At 40.0% G+C, this 21,501-nt stretch overlaps 3 protein-coding genes across 7 annotated transcripts in view; 1 reads left to right on the top strand and 2 right to left on the bottom strand.

Moving 5' to 3' along the window:
* Nucleotides 1–9,108, bottom strand: part of camk2b2 (calcium/calmodulin-dependent protein kinase (CaM kinase) II beta 2) — a 51,754-nt gene extending 42,646 nt beyond the window's left edge. For 4 of the 5 annotated variants that reach the window (XM_028025501.1, XM_028025504.1, XM_028025503.1 and 1 more), the window contains exons 1-2: nucleotides 8,765–9,107; nucleotides 1,648–1,742 (exon numbers count right to left, since the gene is read on the bottom strand). In XM_028025501.1, the coding sequence (XP_027881302.1) occupies nucleotides 1,648–1,742; nucleotides 8,765–8,826 (157 nt within the window). In that variant the 5' untranslated portion in view covers nucleotides 8,827–9,107. Of the gene's footprint in view, nucleotides 1–1,647; nucleotides 1,743–8,764 lie in introns of all 5 variants that reach the window. The other variant, XM_028025502.1, reaches the window with a different exon arrangement.
* A 2,011-nt stretch (nucleotides 9,109–11,119) lies between these two features.
* nudcd3 (NudC domain containing 3) lies at nucleotides 11,120–16,946 on the bottom strand. The gene is made up of 6 exons (XM_028025129.1): nucleotides 16,588–16,946; nucleotides 15,485–15,804; nucleotides 13,176–13,308; nucleotides 12,946–13,089; nucleotides 12,678–12,866; nucleotides 11,120–11,803 (listed from the first exon to the last, which is right to left on the bottom strand). The coding sequence occupies exons 1-6, from the start codon at nucleotides 16,783–16,785 to the stop codon at nucleotides 11,693–11,695; spliced, it is 1,095 nt and encodes a 364-aa protein (XP_027880930.1). The 5' UTR covers nucleotides 16,786–16,946; the 3' UTR covers nucleotides 11,120–11,692.
* An 887-nt stretch (nucleotides 16,947–17,833) lies between these two features.
* On the top strand, nucleotides 17,834–20,573 carry mrps24 (mitochondrial ribosomal protein S24). The gene is made up of 4 exons (XM_028025130.1): nucleotides 17,834–18,103; nucleotides 18,742–18,819; nucleotides 19,112–19,223; nucleotides 20,116–20,573. The coding sequence occupies exons 1-4, from the start codon at nucleotides 18,062–18,064 to the stop codon at nucleotides 20,397–20,399; spliced, it is 516 nt and encodes a 171-aa protein (XP_027880931.1). The 5' UTR covers nucleotides 17,834–18,061; the 3' UTR covers nucleotides 20,400–20,573.
* Nucleotides 20,574–21,501: the final 928 nt, after the last annotated feature.

Below are 21,501 nucleotides of genomic sequence, written 5' to 3'. Positions count from 1 at the left end.
AAACCAGAAAACAAGCAGAAAGAAGAGAAATAGAAAGATGGAAAAACAAACATAAGTAAAATGACAAACCGAGGCAGAGGTGAGGAGGAGAGAATCCTGAGGAGATGTGAGGGCGAGTTACCCCCCAAAAAATCAGTTTTTTACCCGAGTGACAGCTGGTCCTGCCCTGCAGCTTACACACACACACACACACACACACACAGCTGTTTCAGCCACAATGTGAGAAGCGGTGAAGGACTTCATCCTCCCAGAGCAGAGGGCAGAACGGAGAGCAGCTGTCATGTTTTTAATAAAGGTTGTCATGATGCAGACTTTCAGCTCAATCTCTGCTCTGAGTGTTAATAACACCACTGCTGCTATTTTCAGAAGTTCTCTGAGGCGCTCGCTCATTATGTGAGCGGGAGAAGAACAAGCAGATGCTGCTTCATCACAGCTGGACTGACGGTGATGGAATTACATCTTAAAAGTGAGGAAAGAGGAGAGAAACGTGGATAAAATCGGATACTGTTTGCCTTACATGCCATGCAGCCCTGTGAAAAATGTCTAGCGCTAACAAGTTTCTGTTGTTTTTTGGGTTTTTTTGTTTTTGTTTTGCTTTTGTTTGTCTCACTTAAATGTTCTGGATCATCACTTAATACAAAATATAATTTTTGCAAGATTTAATTTCTTGGGGGGTGGGAGGAGGGTAACCCGAACAAACCCCTATGTGAGAAAGTAATGGCCTCCTAAAGCTAATCACTGGTTGAGCTAACCTTGGCTAACGTCCAGCGTTAGCTTCAACTGGAAATAGGGACATTTTGGCCAAGTATTCTTTTCGTTTTCATGCATGAACAATATGTTTGAGATCAGGCCGCATAATCTCAATCATATTTAAGTCCAGGCTTTGAATAGGCCACTCCAAATCCTTCCTTTTCTGTAATCTCGGTACTTCAGAGGTAGACTCCATGTAAAATAACAACAGAAAAATATTGTAAAGTGGAAAACAGAAATGTTTTGTTTAATTCACAGTAAGCCTTTGTAAAATGTCAATCAAAATGTGTGTGTTGTTTTTACAGAAAACAATATGTGAATATAATCAAATGTATCTGTTAAAATGACACATGGTAAAAAACAAAACAAGTCACAACAAAACAATTCTGTTACTATAACATTCAAATACTGGAAAGACTATGACTTTTTAAAAAAACCTATCTTTTTTTATTATGCATTTTTCACTTAATCTGTTTATGTAGAAAACTCGTATGCAAAATTAATATTTAATTTTTGTAGACTGAACCTTAATGTAATTCAGCTGCCATTTCAATCACTGTAAATTTATTCACATGTTTTTCTTAATAGTTATTTACTTAATATCTGTGATTTTCATAGGAAAACTCTGGTAATCATGGCCGTAAAAACGACCTTTATTTATTTATTTATTTATTTACTTTTCTTTTTTTTAACAGTGTATGTACCTTAAAGCTTTTCATTTTAAAATGAAAAATGAAGCTGATGTGTTTTCTGTGGAACAGACGTGGAGGCTTTACGTGCTGGAAACAAACAGTTCGCTAGAATATTCTAATGTGGAGCTTTGAGGATCCGGGACACGCAGACTGACGAGACGCTGCTGCGCCTGCGCAGTCGCCGCGTGATTTTCCTTTTCCTCACCTCTGGCAGAGAGCTTTTTGGTGTTGATGATCTTGGCGGCATACTCTTGGCCTGTGCAGAGTTTGACGCAGCGTCGCACCACCGAGAAGGCCCCCCTGGGAGACAAGAGAACAGCACAAAGGAAGGGGGAGACGGGTCAGCCGCCGCTGGAGCTGCGTCAGCATGGAAACGGCCGTCTCAGCGGTCAGACGCTGACCTGCTGGGCCCGGGGGGCGACGTCAACAGGAAAGATGTCAACACGCCCCTGATCCAGGAGTCCAGTCCTACTCTGTCCCTCGGTTTGCTGGACCAATCCAGATTTTAGCTAAAGTCGCTAGCTGTCACTTTTTCTGACGCTTACGCGTTCCCTCACATCTCACTCCAAAAACAGAGAAGAGCGATTTTCACAACCCTGCCATTTATGGTTGATTTGTTGTAACTTTTTTACTTTTTTGGAGGGGAAAGTAGTTGAACAGTCTGCCTGAACTGTTTTGTGTGCTGCTTCTTTTCAAAGTACCAAAGTGAAGGTTGTGCGTCTATAGAGCTGCAAAACTCCGATGGTTAGACAAGCACTAAGTGACGACGTTTGTTTTCGACTGATCAGAGAAAGAGCCATCACAAAACCCAACCTGTCTCACCACAGAGTCAAGATGATTCCTCAAGAGTCAGACGTCAAAAAGGGATTTATTTTTCTCCTTCAGATCAGGCAAGAACCGCAAACCTCCTAATCCTTGGACTTTAGGTCAACTCAACTTTCCAGTGTGTCTGACAATATCTGTCAAAGTATTGTGCAAAATTTGCAATTCACAAATGATATTCAAAGATTTGAATATTGTCACCTTCCTAAAATAATAGCCTAAGTCATTTTTATTTTTATTTTTTAGGAAGACGATGATGTTATTCACAGCTTTAAATATAAACTTTAGGGGTAAAGTGTGACCCCTATAGTCACACTCTAGGGGTCACCTAAAGGTCTACCCCTAGAGTACACCTCTACTGTACATGGAGTACAGTATGGAGTGCAGGCCTCCATACTCCATGTACAGTATGGAGTACTCCATTCCACAGGTTCGAGTCCTGACCTGATGACCTTTACTGCACGCCTTCTCCTTCTATTCCTGTCTGACCACTGCTAAAGAAAGGCCAACAAAATCTAAAAACAACAGACTGCAGTAAAACCTTGAATGTAAAGCTGCCTTATTTCTAGAAAAGGGTTTAATTTTTTAGAAAAAAAACATGAATGTCAGAAACAGTTTGGTCATGAGATGATTCAGGGTTACAGATTGCTGACCTTTCTCTCATCCCTTCCAGTTCTGTGCTGCATCTGCTGCCACAACAGAAGCTGATCACAACAATAACCCATAAACTACGAGTTGCGGTACACTGTAGTTGGTTTCTGTTCGTTTATGTCACTATTTCACGACAATACTTTACCGTAATGAAAAACAACCCGATACATCATGGCTTCCATCCACTCATCCGTTCATAGACAATGGATGAATGGATGGATGCTGTTTGATTACTTGAAACAGAAGCAGTAAGAACTTCAACCACTAAAGGTTCGCAGGTCCGCCCTTTAAAATGAATTTTATTTTTTAAACTGTGCTTCTCAACGACAGATGGTGACTACTAAAAGCGAAACAAACTAAAACAGTTCAAATCCACATTATTAAATCTGTTCTTTCTTAAGCTGTCACATAGCAGTCACTTTTTTTTTTTTCTTTTTTTTTGCTTAGCAAGCCAAGAAAAGTGCTGAAAAGGAGGAAATTGCTCCGAGCTTTTGATCTCCTCAACAGAATCCTGACCCCATTTTACACTTTCCTGCTTCAGATTATGTGAGGAATCCTGTTCATCTTTAAATCCACCCGTTTCGTTTCGCTTCAAAAGACGTCTGCTGCTGCTAGCTGAGCTACATTTCCTGAATAAAATCCAGCTTTGATGAATGAAATCCTCTCTGGGTTAATCAAAGTATTACGTGAATATGGAGAAGGGAAAAGAGTCGCATTCAGAGATTTAACTCGTACTGCAGAATTAAATTCCTGCTCACTTTAGCCAGTTGCTAACTAGCTCTTTTGTTAGCATGTAGCTACAGAACGATACCTGATCCTCCTGAAGCTCCAGAAGAACATCAACACATGACATATGCTACACATGCTGCCATGTTGTGTTGGTTCATTCAAGTAGATATGTGATGTCCTGTTGTAGTTCTTCAGTAAGAAACAATCTTGGTTGTGTTTTAAATATATTTAAAACAATAACGTAAATGCAAAACCTCCTGTAACCCAAAAGTTATTTTCTTCCATTTCACTACTTGTTCCACCTTTACTGTGACTTTTAATTTTTCAACTGAAAAACTGTTAGATATTGAACGGACAGACCAATCTGTTTAAAATAACATGAACCTACATAGAAATGAACAAATCTTTAACAGCATGGCTGCACAGAGTGCAAACACTTCCACTAATACTGTGTGGAAGCACCAATTTGTGCATTAATATGGGTGTAAAGATCTGATGTTACTGAAAATGTTTTCCTTTGTAAGAATTTGCAAAGGAAATCTTTAATCCACAGGAGACCCCCCACCCCCACCCCCATAGATTTTCTGGTAAAATTGATCTTTTACATATTCTAAATACGCTTGGGCTCACAGGCAGATTGGAAAATAAAATCTCTCCTCATTTTGAGGCTTTAAAGCAGACGTTTGAAGGGTTTTTGGCCGTTTCTGACTGGTATTTAGAGATGTTTATGTTTACATCCACCTGAACAGAAAGTCCGGCTCCGTCTGAAGGAACCTCTCCACAGCCTGGTGGGTTTAGCCTGTTCTGTCTGTGACGGCCAAACTGTACACAGTGATTCAGAGTTAGATTTTTGCATAGTGAGAATGCAGTGCTCACTATGCATTACATTCATAGCCACCTGCGATCATTTGAATCAGCATAGTCAGCTATATATATATATATAAATATATATATATATAAATATATATGTAAAGTTTATAGTGAATTATAAACTGTCAGCAGGATTGCCAGCAGGTTACTGTAATCTGTAATTGAATTACAGTTTGTACTGTGATCTCATTATATGTGTCATAAAACTCTGATTCTGTAACAATTTTACTGTGATTTGATTCCATTTCTACTGTAATCGAATTGCCATAAAATGTTTTTTTATTTTAGTTTAAGAGGACTTCCTCAAATTTCATGTCGACAGTAAAAGAAAAGCCTTTGACTATTGCTAGCTGCTAAAAGTTGAAAGGTCAATATGCAACAATTGACTTACCAATAAATGTCTGTCTTTTTTTTTTTTCTAATTTCAGGAAATAAGAAAAAAATACAGATTAAAATAAGTTTATTCTATTGTCAAGTCTGCATGGTTTTTGTTGGGTTATTTATTGATTGATTGATTGACCTCATTTTTATTTATTTATTTATTATTTGGAAGAAATTTAAAGGGCTTTGCCCCCTGCGATCATTTTTTGGAACATCTGAATTTTGAATGCATCAGATTCTCTGTGTTTGATCGCAGATGGAAAACTGACCGCAGGAACTGAGTCCAAAACTGATTCAGGCTGTGAACTTTTTCTGTGTCGACTTTAAATAGAATCGAATGCAAATCAAAGTTCAGATTCAGTAAGTGGATTGAATTGTGAACAAATGTTACCGTTACATCATCGCAGCCGCCTGCGACACATCTATTATATTAATGATCCCACTTTGAAGTCAGGTACGGATATTTTACATCTGCTAAAAGTAGTATCTAAGCAACAGCAGCAAGCCTCGCGGTCACAATGTGTCTGATGTATGGTGACCAAAATAACTTTGAGTGACATCCGGAGCTCCGTTCTGGGGGGGTAAACGTCGCTCTCAAGCTCTCGGGATCACCTTTGTTCGCCGAATCCTGCAGAGACCGACGGAAATAACCACCTCTGTCATCCCGAGCTAATTTTATCCCACCTCAGCATTGTTACGCAATGAGACACTCACACTCCCCCCCCAGGAGCCCATCTCTCTCTTACAGGCTCTCCAGCGCCGCATACATTATGAGGAGACCGGGTGAGTATAAGCACGACAGGCGCTGGCTTCCCACGGCGGCGTGGAAAACAGGCAGCAGAGCCTCCGCGTGGCGGGTTTTCTACAGGGTGGATGGGAGGCAGCAGGAGGGCCCGGGGTCTGGGGCCAAAACCCTGGATTAGTTCATCTCAGAGGGCAGCCGGTCTCTAACCTGATCACATTTCTTCTTCAAACTCTACACAGCCACAAAACCCTCCCTAAAGGCTTAGGGCATGGTTAATGTTGGTAATGTGTACTTCAAAAAGAAAAAATATAATAATAATTATTATTATTATTATAACCTCTGGATGTATAAAACAGCCATGTTCGGGATATTACAGGAAGCTTTCCAGGATCAAACATGGCGGTAGAAGCAGTGATCCAGTCTGATCTGCTCCGGTGCTTCAGCTGTAAATCTGCTCTGATACTTGATTTAAAAAAAAAAAAACATTTAAAAAAAGGAAGGAATGAGTGAATTTCTGCCCAAAAAGAAAATCTCAGGAATTTTCTATTAGAAAACCTCTGAAATTTCTGAGTTTGAAAAGTCAAAAGTTTGCTAGAAAAATCTCAGAGATTTTCTATTTAAAAAAAACAACAAAAAAACACTGAATTTTCTGAGTTTCAAACGTCAGAAATTTCCGAGTTTTTTTACCGGAAATTTAAAAGGTGCCTGTGTGATTATTAATAAGTGACATATTACAATATTCATCTTCATCATCAAATGTGAACCCAGATGATGACAGGACTAAATTATGCATTTGAAGCATCTCTGACATGCTGCCTCTGTGTTTGTGCATTTTGCAGATGGTGCAGAAATCCACAACAACTAAATAAAAGACTTCAAACATTCTAGAGAAATTTATGTTTTCCTTACATGGTTTTCAAAATTCTATTTTTTTCCACCCATCATCTTGTTGTAATGTATCACCTTGTGGTGATAAGAGGATGAACAGAGGTGGCAGTAAAAAAATGTCAAACTTTAATTCAAGACACACTGTAAAATAACGTCCTTTTAACGCTGATAAACAGTAAAATTGTGACAGCAAAAAATCATAAGCTAAAAAACAAAAACTATTAATTTGATGTGAAGTTGCAGTGAATAAATTAATCTGTGAAATCAGCTATTTGTACGTCTAACATTGATGCTTTCATTTTATAGGTTGTTTTTATTTTCATTTTAGGAAACATTTTATTTTCCTTGAGTTAAAAAGAACAAATACAGTAAAACATTGACTACAGCATCATTTTTTGCTTCCTAACCATAAGAGGAAAACAGGAGGTGGTGGCAGCATGATTCTGTGGGGACGTTTCCCTTCAGCAGAGCCAGGAAAGCCAGTTGGTTGACGGGAATATAGACAGACAATACACAACCAGCCCCATGAAGCTCCTGTTTAGATCCAAGCATGGCCCAGTCAAAGTCCAGAGCTAAGTCCAATTTACAGACACCCTCTAGTCTGACAGAGCCTGATCTATTCCAGTAAGTAGAATGAACAAACATGTCAACTCTCATAGAGTCACACTGCCAAAATACTGCTGAGTATTGACTCAGAGGGTTGGAATACAAATGCACACCACACTTTTCAGATTTAATTTTTTATTTTTGGTATAAAAAAAATTTTTAAAGGTGAAAAACTAATCTATCTATTTCCTCCCTGTCAAGAAAATCAATATGTTCAAAATGTTCTGGACAGGGTAAATCCCAGCAGATTTAGGAAACTCAATTAACCCGTTAGACGGAGAGCTGGTAGCACATCTACCCTCTCAGAAGAGGAAGTACGAGAGTGAGAGAGTAGAGACAGAAAGAAGGGGGGGGGGGTGTTGCGCAACAACATCCCACTTCACAATTTTCACAATTACGCTCAGAGTAGAGGTGGGAATTTGCCGTATCATATTGCATCGTTTATTATTTATCGTGATAAATTTCACATTCGCTGTTGTCATTATAAATTACAATTAACGATGTCATGATGTCATTGTCAAAAATGACCAGTTTTACTATTTTCTCTACCGTTTGTCATATACAATGGCTGTGCCATGCAGTCACCTAAGAAAGTTACAATAAATCATCACTTTTATCCTTATCGCAATAAAACCGCAAAAAACATCACGATAAAACTTCCGAGTCCGTATCGCCCACCAACAGCTCTGTGCTAGTTTGCCATTTAAAATCCAGATATATAATACATTTGGAGTTTGGGACTGAAATATGACAAAATGAGGAAAAGTTTTGGAGTGAAAAAATAAAAAGTAAAGTCCCAGAGAGAGATTCACCGTGTCAGAGCGGAAGTCCTTAATAAAATCATACACAAGCAAAGTGGCAACGAGGATCTGGAGCAGCTCCAGCCTCTCCTGCAGATCCTTTTGTTTCCAGCTTATCTCTCGTCGTGTGACTGTACACGGCCACCATAAACAAAGAACTGCTAAACTAATCATTTAGGGTTTAATAAAACGGAGATCTCAACTTCCTTCCTTCTCTCTCTCTGTGTTTGTTCCTGCTGTGGAATAAATGTTCCTGTGAGGCAGACATTGCAGAGATCCTCTCTACCCACGCACAGCCTGACAGAGACACTGAGTCCACTTCTCATCTGCCCACTGAGGCACCCATCGCTCTCTTCAGACTCTCTCGTTTAGTCTGCAGACACATGTGCCAAAAAAAAAATAAATTTTTTATTAAATAAAACCATCATTACAGCAGCAGCATCGCTCTTTGACTTCCAACACATGAACACCCCCCCGCCCCCCTTCTATAACAGGCCTGTTTGTCCCTAATTAGCCTCTGGGCATGGGGAGCTGAAGAGGAAGAGGAGGAGGAGGAAGAGGGGATGCCCAGGAGTGATTCTTGCTTCTTCGGGCACATTTGACGACTCTCCTTGAATTTATTCTGCGCTTTAAAGAAGTCCAAAGGCAAAAAAAAAAAAAAAAGGAGCTTTTTAGAACATTCTGGAGAACATTCCCTGCAGATTAGCGGGAGGTGGAGGAGGTGGAGGGGGAGTCTCCAGACCTCCATCCCTCACGCCGCGTCCGCGCCCAGGACGGGGTCATGCAGGCGGGCATGCAGGACACACACAACGACCCGAACGCGGACTTACTTGCCGAGCTCCTCGTAGAGCTGGTACTCATCTGTAAAGCGCGTACAAGTGGTGGTGGCCATGATGCCTTGCTCCTCGGACGGACTGGATGCTTGTGTGTGTGTGTGTGTGTGAAGGGGTGTGTGTGCGTGGGCGTGTGTTTGTAAGTGTGAGTGTGAGGGAGGGGAGTCCCAAAATGCTGTGGCTGCGGACCTTTTTTTTTTTTTTTTTTGGTGGGTGGGTGGGTGGAGGGGGCTTCAGTCTCCGCCCACCGCGGCGCTCCGGACGGCTGAGTGGTTGAGCTGCAGCCCGGTGCGCTCCCGAGGTTCCCGGCTCTCTCCGCTCCGCAAAGGCGAGCAGCAGCGCGGACGCTTTAAATACCGGGAGGAGACGCTCAGTACATGACGTGATCCTCCGGAGAGGGAGGAAAGAAAGTGAAAACACGAGGGGAACGCGTGGAAACCACGGAGGAGGAGAGGAGGAGGGTGTTAGGAGCTGATCTGGTTTCATCTGATAGATCAGGGGCTGAACTCCAGAACTCTCTAGATGATGGTGATTTCGCGTCATTGCAGCGAGGCTGATGCAGGGGATGTCTTTTTAGGTTTCAGCGAGGAAAACCCGTCAGAGTTCACCAGAGAACCTTTCAGGTTCTCCAGGAACCTTTTGCTTCATTATGTCACTTTGAAGAGGACAAGACAGTGTTATGTATTTTCCGGGCACGAGGTGCCATTTCACAGCACAAACAACTGTTGTTGTTATATTCGGTTGATATGAAAATGCTTTATCAAAAATCGCAAATTGGTATCTGTCTCTTTAATATATAGCCAGCTTTAAGAAGCTCCTGCTTTTCAGCACCTGGGAGAAGTTTGAAGTTGGCCTTCACTCTAAATTCAAATCTATTAGTGAAAGTTTTCAGGCAGGGCCGGCCCAAGCCTCCATGGGGCCCTAAGTGAAATGTGGTTTTGGGGCCCCATAGTTCTGCTAACAATGTGGACTGGCTGCAATCAGCAGTTCGATCATTAGTTCATTCACACACCTGCTATAAACTTATTGCATCTCTGTTTACATTTTATACATGTATAATAAGATACATTTATTGACCAGTTGATTTCTTTTCCTTAATTTTGGGGGATCGTGATCTGCTGATACTTACATGTGAAGTCCATCTTATCTTCTAATCTGATCTTCGTCAGCAAAAGTTTATAAATCAGCCTCTGTCCTCTTCTGCTCTGCAGTGAGAGGTTTGACTGACAGACTGACCCACCAGGTCAAGTCTGAACGTTTACAATTTATCAGCCAAAATCAAAATCGGCAGGTCAGGCTTTTTAAAGATTTGGGGATTGGCCAGAAAACTACAACCGGTGCAGCCGACATTCTATGATTAAATTAATTTCTCTTAAGCGTTACTCCAATGGCTAAAAATGTAATTTATACCAGGTGAGTCTTTCTCCCTGAGAATGTGGACCGGTACCGGTACTGGACTGATTCTGAGCTTTCAAATGATTTTCACAGAAGTTTCACATAATTTAGAAGTTGATATAAAAATAATGTTTGTTTTAGCCACAAAATGATTATAATCAGCAGCAAACAGCAAATCCTCAACTAAAGCATAGAGCAGCTCATCCATGTAGCCTGACGTAAAAACATTTTGCTGGACAATGTCAAAGATTGAGAAGTTTTAATTATTGTTATCAAACTTTATCGTTTTGAAGCCAAAATACCTCAGAAATATCCAGAGCCAACCATGAGAATCAACTCATGTAAAGTTTAAACTCAGTTTCACATAAATACAAATGATGTAGCATAAATGTTTGGCTGTTGAACTGGACCGTTCCAGGTCGCTATCAAGATTATTTTCTATTAGCAGCTTTACAAATCAAAAAGGCACATTAAAACAAACTTTATCTTGGCTTTTATCTATTCTTCCTCTTTTCTCCCTCCCTGAAGGATAAGTCCTTTATGTAGACATTGTTTTGCTAACTTAACTTCTGACCGGAGCTTTGGACGTTTGGATGCTCTGCAAAGGTCGCCCCTTTGCTCAAATATCTGCAGCTCATGTTACCGGCGAAGCGTGCGGTACCTACCGCGACCACCAGGGGGCCCCCAAGAGCAATTTAGTTTTTTTTAATTTTTATCTATAAAATAATAACTTCTACATACATTATCAAATATATATTATTGTAAAAACAAATCACTTCATGGTGAAATTGTGCGTTTTTGATATTATAATGACAGAAATTATTACCAAAACAAAATCAGCTCCACTGAGGCGCCCCTTAGTGCAGAGGGCTGATCTTTGGTGACCTCTGGGAACTTCTCTGTTTTTTTAAAATTGAAAACTAAAAAGAAAAAAGTCAAGATTTAAGGTTTTTTTTTTATATTTAACATGTTTTTATTCAACAAATCATTTGAAAAGCACTAAACCAAACAATCATCCCATCAGGTCGCCCCTTTGCTCAAATGTCTGTCAGTGTAATGTTGTTGGCAGCTCTTTGTCTTTCTTTGACTTTTAAAATTAGACAGAAATTGATGAATTGGTGAAGAAAAAAAACCCTTTTATCTCCATGACATTTTCCAGCATTGGTTCCACTGATAAAAACAGATATTTGCAGCAGGACTGGGTTGAATCTCCCGAAACTTTGGTTGAGACTTTAGCAGGAAACCTGTTGTACAGATGTTTACCAACAGGGGGAGCTGGTTCCACAAAATCAAACCAGAAAACAAAAGAAATAGGCACAACGGATCTCAATAAATAATAATCGAACAAAGAAAACCGTTCACTCTGATAAAACATCAACCTGGTGTTTGCCATCAGGACGCGCCTCTGTCATTATTCTCCTTCCACCCTTCTTATTTGATGATCATGTATGTCCGCCGTCTGACCGTCCTGCCATGCGTCCTGCAGATAAAAGTGAGTCGGTTGGTCTTTGGCCCGGCCCGAGCCGCCTCTCAGAACTGCACGGCGCTGGGCGGGATGTCAAACATGGACGGGTCGAACTCCTGGCCCCTGAAAGGTGAGCCCTCTGCGTCCCAGCCCTTCTTCAGCATCTCATGCACTTTCTAGGAGCCAAAAGACAAGCAGACGTTACCCTGAACACCTGATGAGTTGAAAATCACTTCGTGACTCGGTTTTAGACAGAGTTGAGGTCGAGATCCGCTTCATCTGTTCAACCTTAGTGTTGATGTGTTTAGCTGCTCTTCAATGGACTATAAAATTGCATGAATCGGAAAAAAAAAAGAAGTTTGATCAAAAGTATTTCCACTAAGACGAGGTTAAATCGAAATTGGTGCATTTTGCAAAACTGCAACAGAAACACTTTTTTCCGAACATTTACGTCATTAAAAATCCCGGCAGCTTCAGTGAAATCAGATTTATTTGTGACTCAGCCATGATGCTAGTAATCGTCATCTATCAGCCAATCGGCGTCTTATTCAGGCTTTGGAGCGACAAACCCCGTCTAGTTGGGAGCGTGCAGCGTTTTGGGGAGATTGTTGACGGTGATTTTACAAAGGAGTTATGGATTCAACATGTTACAATGACACACAACGTCTCTATGAACTGTGGTGCTGAGAGCTCTGCTGGAGGCAGCTGCACATTGTCCAACACAAACAAAAACAAGCCATCATCCTCCTGCTACTTCCTGTCGTCTCCTTTGTCATTTTCACCAGTAGTAAAATCAGCTGTTGATCATGTGACTCACGTGATATGAAAAAAATGTTTCCATTGCAGTTTTATGAAATACATTTATTTTGATATGTGCCCCCCCAAAAAAACACCATTCCAGCGCAAAATGTTTTTAATAAATAAAACATGAGGTTTTTTTTTAATTGGCGCATTACCATTTAGGAAATTTGTTTGAGTAATTTCAATTTGCACAAGGCGATGGTTAACGGATACGCGGCTGCTATTACAACATGTGTTGATGCTCCTCACCATTTCGTGACTCTGCGGTTTCCCCTGCTGCTTCTGGTGATAGTCGAACGTCAGCCTGTCCAGAACGGCGTGCTCTTCCTCGTCGACCGTTGCCATGGAGCGCTCGCGGTTGATCTGGTTGATGTCGATCTCCTTTTCGCCTTTCAGCACCGCGTTCCACCAGACCTCGGACGTCTTGTTGAGAGAAAGCTGCGGCGGCGGTACACCTGCCGGTTAGCCTGGGCACTAACGTGCAGCGGCGTCAGACTCTTGTGAACGCCACACTCACCAGCACGCACTTCCCAGGCTCCAAACTCCACAGAGTCTCTTCGGTGTTGATCTTGTGCGTGAACTCTCCCTCCATCAGCGTTCTCTCCTCCGCTCCGTCCTTCACGCTCACTCGCAGGCCGCCGCTCTGCAGGCTTACGCTGACCTGAGGGATGGTAGTGGGAAGCGGTCAGCGCCATGACGACGGAAGAGTCCAGACATGTCAGGAGGTGGAATGAACACCCAGCTCACCTGTCTGCCCTTCACCACCGTCTTGGGGACGAACACACGGACCTCCACGTCGGTGTAGTCCTGGGACCAGCTGTAGTTTTCCCGCACGGCTCCGTTGTAACTGTCCGGGTCGGACTGGAACTCATTCTGAGGTCTGAAACAAAATAATCACAAAAAAAAGGATTTAAAAAATTGTTTTACTTATTTAAAATGCAAACATAGGATAGGCAGAAGTCATTTTCAAATGATTCACCCGAAATAACTTTGCTTCACTTTATTTCAAACGTTACCTTCGAACCAGGGCCGGCCCAAGGCATAAGCAAACTAAGCAACAGCTTAGGGCCCCTCAGTGGAGCTGATTTTTTTTTTTTTTAAGTAATAATATTGAATATTGTTAACTGTAAACGTTCAGACTTGACCTGGTGGGTCAGTCTGTCAGTCAAACCTCTCACTGTAGAGCAGAAGAGGACAGAGGCTGATTTATAAACCTTTGCTGACGAAGATCAGATCAGGGCACATATGTCAGAGTCAAGGCCCGCGGGCCACATCCGGCCCGCGAGAAGGTTTTTTACGGCCCCTGGAATGATCTTGATTTATTATTAGAACCGGCCCGCAGACCGCAGTAAGCCGGCACCCCGTCTGAAAAAAAAAAATACCTTCCTTATTTGAACTGTAAGTAGTTCTTTAAATGTTCTGTGAGATGATGTACTTACCCATGTATCCATAACAACCAGAACTTTCAATATCCACCAAGTTATTGCCGAAATATACCATCTATTAAAGGAGTGCCCCCCGGATTAATTACACTCTCTGCAGCTGCAGCTGCGAAGTTACAGTATTAACCCGATACTTGCTGGAAAGTGCAACGTCTCCCCTTTCAGAAACCGTTGGAACTTTTCCACTTAGCGCTACGTGTGGCGGAATTACGGTACTGCAAATTTAGATGTGTCGCCGGCGACACGTGTAGCTGCGCATCCAGGCTGCTCAAACGTTGTCTATGTTTGGCAGCACATACCTGTGTGAACAACTGTTTTCTTTGATGAACCTGAACAAAACATCACACAGAAGTCAACTTACTGCTGAACACCTTCACTCAATTCTGAGGATTTCCTCAGCTCAGAACCTTACCCCGAACATTGATGAACTTGTGGAAAAGATGGGACACCACCAAGTGTCACCCTCAACCTCAAACAAGTGAACATTACTGTGCAATCACATATTTAGAGTTTTTACTCAGTTCAAGTTTAAAAGTTAAAGTTTAATATTTGTTTTCACTGCATGTTACTTCTCCTTGATGAAAGTGCTGTTTTTGATTAATAGATTTTGCACTTTATTTTATTGTATTTCAATCCAATTATATTTTAAAAATATTTCAGTTGTGTCTGTTGAAAATTAAAGATTACTGACAGAGCCATAAGAAAATATTGCTTTATTTATCTGATCATATTGGAATATATTTGTTAGGTTTTCAGTAGGTTAAATTAGGTTCACTAGACTATATGCGTCATTTAAAAAAATTTCAATGAACATTCGATCAGTCCGGCCCTCGGCTTGTAGCTACATTTTTTATTTGGCCCTCCGTCCATTTGACTTTGACACCCCTGGATCAGGGGATAAGATGGGCTTCACATGTAAGTATCAGCCAATCACGATCCACCAAAATTAAGGCAATCAGCGTCCAGAAATTAACCAGTCGATAAATCAATTGGCCAATAAATGTATGTTATTAAACAGCACAGAGATGTAAACAGTGCTGTTTACATCTCTGGCAGTGTAAACAGCTCTGCCAGAGATGTAATAAGTTTATAGCAGGTGTGTGAATGATCTAATGATCAGACTGCTGATTGCAGCCAGTCCACATTGTTAGCAGAACTAGAGGGCCCCCACATATCGCTTAGGGCCCCATGGAGGCTTGGGCCGGCCCTGTTTCGAACCTTTGAACACATTTTGTCCGCCTTTAAAATTCATTTTTCCTCAAAAGACATTTTTATCTCTTATAGCATGTTGCTACCACTTGAGGGCAGCGTAAGACAATTTTAAAAAGCCAAGCTCTGTTAGGAGATTTAGCTTTAACATTCCTTTAGAGTTTATTTGGCCATGTTGCAGAAAGTGAGATTACAAAACATATTCACCAGTCGCATTAGTAAATTATTATCTTTTTAATATTTATAGAAAAATAAATATTTTACCATTTCTGTCATTCTGCTGTGCAACTTTACATATTTTGTAGCATTGTCTGTGGGTTTTTCAAACGGCTTGAAAGGTCTTTATGGAGCCATGGCATGGAAAAGTTTGGGAACCCCAGAGCCGGAACATGGTGGGGCACTCACCTGTCTCCTTCTGCTGCTGCTGCTGCTGTACGGTTAGCCGCTGCCTGTCCTTCCTCACCTCCTGGTCCGCTGCTAGCAGCTTGCGATCTCCCAGAATCTTCAGAGGCTGCAGGAGCGGGAACTTGGCCCGCGTCAGAGGAAGCGCTCTCAGTCCGCGACGGCTCCGCGCCGCTCTTCTCCTCGGTGGCCTGGCAGAGCTCAGAGGACACCTCCACCTCCTGGGCAGCAGGGGGAGCACGCGAGCTCGCCTCCCTCTGTCGCTGCTCGCTCAGCCCTCGCTCTCTGTCGTGTTCGGCCAGCTTCTCAAACAACCCAAATGTCTGGAGAGGATGAAAAATCAGAGCATATGGCCTGATTAAAAGTAGAAATAGTGACGAAGCTTCTGCAAAACGCAGAGTCAGTGATACACTGTCAGCAGAAAGTGTTTGGAAATGAGAGATAGATATAGATGTATATGTTTAATCCTTTCACTTCACAATTATCCACCACTTTTTATTAGTCTATTGCATAAAATCTTAATTGTCTGTGCTGCGAACAGAGAAAAGTGAACAAGTTGTTCATATTTAGAAGGGTGGCCAACATGGACTGAATGGCTTCCTTCACTCCCTCTGCTGCCATTGCTAAAATTACAGGCAGACTACAATTCTAAAGCAGCGCAGAAAATCTTAGTCGTCGTTCGCTACTTCTCCTTCTGTTCACTGATTGGTCAGGTAGAAATTCTACCGGAGAAATCCAGGTGAATGGGAGAAATTCCAACATGTCTGTGAAGCGAGATTTGGACTGAAACTGAGCGGAATTTCAGCAGAAGAAAGATGTAAAATCACGAAGTGTAAAAAAAATAAATTCAAGTTCAAGGACTGACTCGGCCTGTAAGTACAGTTTAAATAAATAAACATTTACCTATAATTATTATTCATTAATGTTGATGTAATGTTTCTTCCTTATTAACTTGTCTAAAACGTAAATTATTTGCACATTTTCACAATCAATGCTTTTTTTTATTACAGGATGTACTTTGGGTTCAAAGGCGTGAAATCCAGATTAAATGACAGTTTCCCAGGTAGTTGTTGCCATGACGCCTGTGTAATCCAACTAAAATTTACCTTGAGCACCATCTTCTCCGCTGCTCCTGGGGGGAAGCCCATCCTGTCGTTAGGACCAGACAGCAGCCGGTAAAAGTCCGTCTTTCGGTACAAAAAGCCAAAGTAGATCTGCAGAAAGTCCTGGATGTTCCCAACGTGCTGGAGGATCCCCAGCAGAGCGTTGTCGTACATCTCTGTCATCTCCAGCGGCGACGCCATCCCACCGTCTAATGATTCCGTCTGTCAACAAACCTGAGGACTATTCAGTCCGACAGCCAAACACCGTCAGGACACAGAAGTTTGAGAATAAGCGAGACGAGTTGAGCTCTCTTTACGAATGTTTTCCTCTTTCCAGAACAATACACCTTGTTCCGGTTATTGGGTTTCAAAATAAAAGTCCATTATTCTCTATGAGATGCGAGAACGATTGCTGCCAGGATGTGGACATTTTCTTCGTTTTTCCTCACTGAGACTGTATGTTTGACTGAAGACAGTTGGATCAAGGGCAGCTACAGCTGATATATCTTAAATAAGTTGTGTGAAAAGCAGCAAGTCTAATCTGTAGAGGTGGGCAGATCGATGCAAAATATTGAAAACATCAATAACAAGTCGGTATTAGTATTGGATCGATAAGTGTGCTAAGAACAATACTTTAGTTTCATGTTATTTTATTTTTATATTGTAGTTTTTTAACTCTACCTAAGAAATAACGCTTTTCTATGATGGGGCACAACTAAACACATTCCCAAAAAAAATCGTATTTATTTTTGCTCACTTACTTAAATTAATAATATTTATAAGTAGTTAATATTTTCTGTAGTTGACTCATAAATATGATGATGCGTTTTTGCCCTATGTAGGTAAACTTGAGGCACTAATTTTGATACTTTCCCGAATGACTATGGATTGAGTGAATTTAAAATTAAGTTAATACCACAATTGGACAAACGTGTATTTAAAAACAATTAAATTGATTACTTGTTCAGTGCAGTTCAAATGCAGTTGGTAAGACCAATTTCTTACGTTTAGTATAAATGGAAACAACAAAATCAACATAGTAACAACAAACAGTAAAATGAATAGTCCAACAGACATATCTTTCTGTGTTTATTTTATTTTTATCAATAGCAAAACATATTTTTGACACAAACTTTTGAACCTCCTAAATTATATTTCTTTTTGTTTTATTTTACTGCTACTAAAAATGTATACTTTGGTAACAGTTTTTAACCTGCTTTATTTTTTGAATTTCCGGTTGTTACACGCTATCTTGGGTCCGGTGGAAACCTATAACCACCGCTTGAGTTCCAGTTCCAGCTCCAGATTGGCAATGCAGCTTTCAGCAAGATTGGATATTTAGGGAATCTTTCACAAGCTGTAATAATCGCAGCGTCCATAAACCGATTCCACCATATCTTAGTAACTGTTCCGGAGTGATGAAATCATTTATGTCCCTTTAGTTGACGCTGTGTTCACATTTTAACGAGAGGGAAACATGGCGGCGTCCTTGAGTTTCACAGGGAGCGCGAGGCTGCTGGTAAGAAAATGATTGAAAGTGAAATGTTTGGAATATTTAAACATTATTTCTGTTGATAATTACCTTTTAGTCTGTTTAATGTGTGCTCACCTAAACTCAGTGTTACAAGAGCTTTATAACTTTATTGTTGAAAACGTCTTTAGCTTTTGAGTGCATCTTTTTTTTCCGAAATAGAAAAAAGGATGTATTTTTTTTCTGTCCTTAACCATTGAAATAAAAAAATAAAATAGCAAATGAATGAACAAATAATTAAATAAATCCGTATGTTTCTGTAAAGTAAATATTCCTAATAATAATAATCACTGTAAAATCGCTAATCATGTCAGTTATCCAATTTAGTATATTATATAAGTAAATAATTTTCTTTGTGGTTAAAAACTTCCCTTACAGTTTGTTTTAAACTAAGACCATTATATTATATTATATTATATTATGTTATATTATATTATATAGACAAGTCTTTAGCTTGTCTGGATGATGTAATTACAAAAATAAATAAATATAAAGAGTGGAACTTATTTGTTGCCTACTCTGAATGTGATTTTGTTTCCTGAAACTTCCTACAAACATCATCTAATCAGTCTAGACTCATCTTGGACTTTGGTTTGGTCTTCATGATGTTCTTCCATTTTTGTCAGACTGCTTTGGCCCGATCTAGTGCGCTGCACAATTCCTTTGAAAGCAGGAGCTTCCATGCCACAGCGATGTGCTGCAAGGTAAACATCCATCCTGTTGCTTTAGGTTCCTTTTAAGCTGTTGAAAGATCTCATAACTCTTTTGTTCTGTTTGTTTTTAAAAAAAAAAATTACACAATTTTCTGCAGTCGTAGTGAAATGCTTTTGTTAAAAACCCAACTGGGTTATGTTACCTACAATTCGGTACACGGTCGTTTCTTGTTTTTCTCATCGGTTGTGACTAAGGCGTGTCCACTAAAGGAGGTTGTGCTGATATAACTCTTTAAACATTTGCTGTTTTCCCGTCTCGTCTCCCTCTCCCGTCGTTTCGTAGAACCGAGCGGCTCGGATCCGAATTGGCAAAGGAGACAAGCCGCTGACGTACGAGCAAGCGCTTCATCCTCATCAGATCGCTCACCGCAAAGGATGGCTGTCCCAGCACGCCAGTAAGCACGACCGAAGAAAGGCCAAACTCTGCTACACAGCACAAATCCACCAACTAAACATACTGAGATGCATATTAACATCAGTTCTGCCACATTATATTTCTGAAATGGCATCTTTTAGCCAATTCAATTCCCATTTTCAAATCTCACATTACAATTAGGTCTCTTCCTCCTTCCATTTAGTTTCCAGGTTATAAAATTATATTTTATCAGTGTATGGTCTTGATAGTTATTTGTTTTCAGCATTTATGGAGATAAATAGCCATAAAATGAGCAAATATCTCATACATGATTTGATTTGATCTTGTTTTATCTCATGAAAACTTTGATATCATTTATTTTGTTTCTGGTCCTGTCGAGATGGTTGACTTATATGAAATATGACAGATTAAAAAATAGCTCCCAGTGACCCCCTGCAAACAGATATTAATTATTGGAGTCATAAACTCTCATTTATTTACAGCAGACCATGTGGACTGTGAGCAAATCTCATTTGACAAAATCCTCTGCCCTCTAGAGGCAACTAGCAGCAACTGTTTCCAGATTAAAGGAGCTATAAAACAAATGTAAACTGTAAAACTTCTATTTTAGATAGTTTAATAAATAAATCTATACAAGGTGTTGATAATCTCAATTTTCAGTTATTAGCAAACAATCAAAGACTAGCAGCTTTTTAAAATATTTGCATGTCATTTTTAATTTTCATACATATACACGCTTTAATTTGTTGCAGGTAAAGATTTATGGTAAGCCACCAAATATAAACAGTTTCAGTAGGAGCAAAAAAAAAAAAAAAGAGTTTCTTCCATCCATACTTGGCTCTTTATGGCGTTAGCTTAGCACAATATAGCACTTTTTCTTTTTGCTGATCTGGTATATTTGGCTCTGGCAGGTAACCTGAAGGGAGAGCAGGGTGCGGCGGAGCGGACCGTGGAGGACGTCTTCATCCGGAAGTTCATGTTCGGGACCTTCCACGGTTGCCTGGCCAACGAGGTGGTGATCAAGCGCCGTGGAAACGTGCTCGTCGTGTGCGCGCTGATGCTCCAGAAGATGCCGCCTCAGAAGTTTTACTTTTTCATCGGATATTCCGAGTCGCTGCTGTCCCACTTCTATAAATGTCCGGTGAAGTTAGAGATTCAGACGCTGCAGGAAAAAGCCGTGTACAAGTACGTCTGAAAGGACGAGCGTGTCGTTTGTCTTTGAGTCCTCTTAAAATAAAAACGTTTAAGAACGGAGCATTGGACAAAACTGTCCAATGATGTATTATGTCTTTTGTATTTTTTAATTTGTAACTGGAGCATAAACCTTGTTTTTATGGCATCTGCATTAAATCAAAAATGTCCAGACTGAGATGATATCAGATTGCGTTTTGTACAATTTATGCAAATTTGTGCATTTAAATTCTGCATAGATTTGTTAGAAATGAATGGAGATGTAAACATGTGAGCTGCTGTTATAATGAATAGACGTAGAATATGAACAGATTAAATTAGCAATAAAATCCAGGTTTTAAAGTAATCTTTTTTATTTGTACAATGTGACCTTTTATGGGCAGAAACTCATTGTTCTGTAACTAGTTTATATTGCTGACAACTTTTTAAGATTATTGTTGAATGCCAGCAGATTAATATCAATTCCCTGCAGAAAGCTTCAGCTAAATAACTCCTTCAAATAAAATTTAATATTTTAGATTTTTTTATTTTTCATTCAAACTGAATTTATAATCAATAGCACAAATAACTGTCCAAGTAAACATGTTTATCTAGAGTAGTGTAAATTTGGATTCCTCTCATATTTTGGCAACATTGAATATTTTTATTTTTGTTTAAAGAAAGGAATTTTCTAAAAAAAAAAAAAAATGTAACCACCAGAACAAATACAAATATTTACCAAGAACATTATGGAGAGTGAAGAGTGCCACATTACAATATATAACTCCTAAGATTATTTAAATGTCTCTGGAAATAGCAATAATTTTATGTAGAATTAATTTGAGCTAAGCTAAATGTATTGATTTCATTTTACAAGTATACATATTAATGATTTAATAAATGTCATGCTCCTTTTTTTTTAAATGAAGCACATTATGAATTCATTTAAACTGTAATCTTCACCCATTAAACTCAGTGGGCAGAGCTAGGATTAATCAAATAGTTTGAAACTGTTGGATTAAAAAATGTGGTACATGACAACTGATTCTACAAACTTAAAAAGTCTCTCCTTGTGTTGATTTGAAGGCCAAAAGGCACACATGTGTGCATAAATACTATGCACACAT

This window comes from Xiphophorus couchianus, chromosome 8, assembly GCF_001444195.1.
Source record: "Xiphophorus couchianus chromosome 8, X_couchianus-1.0, whole genome shotgun sequence".
In the NCBI taxonomy this organism is placed as follows: domain Eukaryota; kingdom Metazoa; phylum Chordata; class Actinopteri; order Cyprinodontiformes; family Poeciliidae; genus Xiphophorus; species Xiphophorus couchianus.
Note: the sequence above shows the minus strand (reverse complement) of the source record. Positions and strands in the feature narration are given on the sequence as shown.

Excerpts from the sequence above, each read along its gene's own strand:
- mrps24 (XM_028025130.1), top strand. The coding sequence starts at position 18,062 with ATGGCGGCGTCCTTGAGTTTCACAGGGAGCGCGAGGCTGCTG. Across the intron at positions 18,104-18,741 it reads CAGGGAGCGCGAGGCTGCTG|ACTGCTTTGGCCCGATCTAG; the intron begins GTAAGAAAATGA and ends CATTTTTGTCAG. Across the intron at positions 18,820-19,111 it reads CCACAGCGATGTGCTGCAAG|AACCGAGCGGCTCGGATCCG; the intron begins GTAAACATCCAT and ends GTCGTTTCGTAG.
- nudcd3 (XM_028025129.1), bottom strand. The coding sequence starts at position 16,785 with ATGGCGTCGCCGCTGGAGATGACAGAGATGTACGACAACGCTCTGCTG. Across the intron at positions 13,309-15,484 it reads GCAGCAGCAGAAGGAGACAG|ACCTCAGAATGAGTTCCAGT; the intron begins GTGAGTGCCCCA and ends ATTTTGTTTCAG. Across the intron at positions 12,867-12,945 it reads AGCCTGGGAAGTGCGTGCTG|CTTTCTCTCAACAAGACGTC; the intron begins GTGAGTGTGGCG and ends CCGCCGCCGCAG.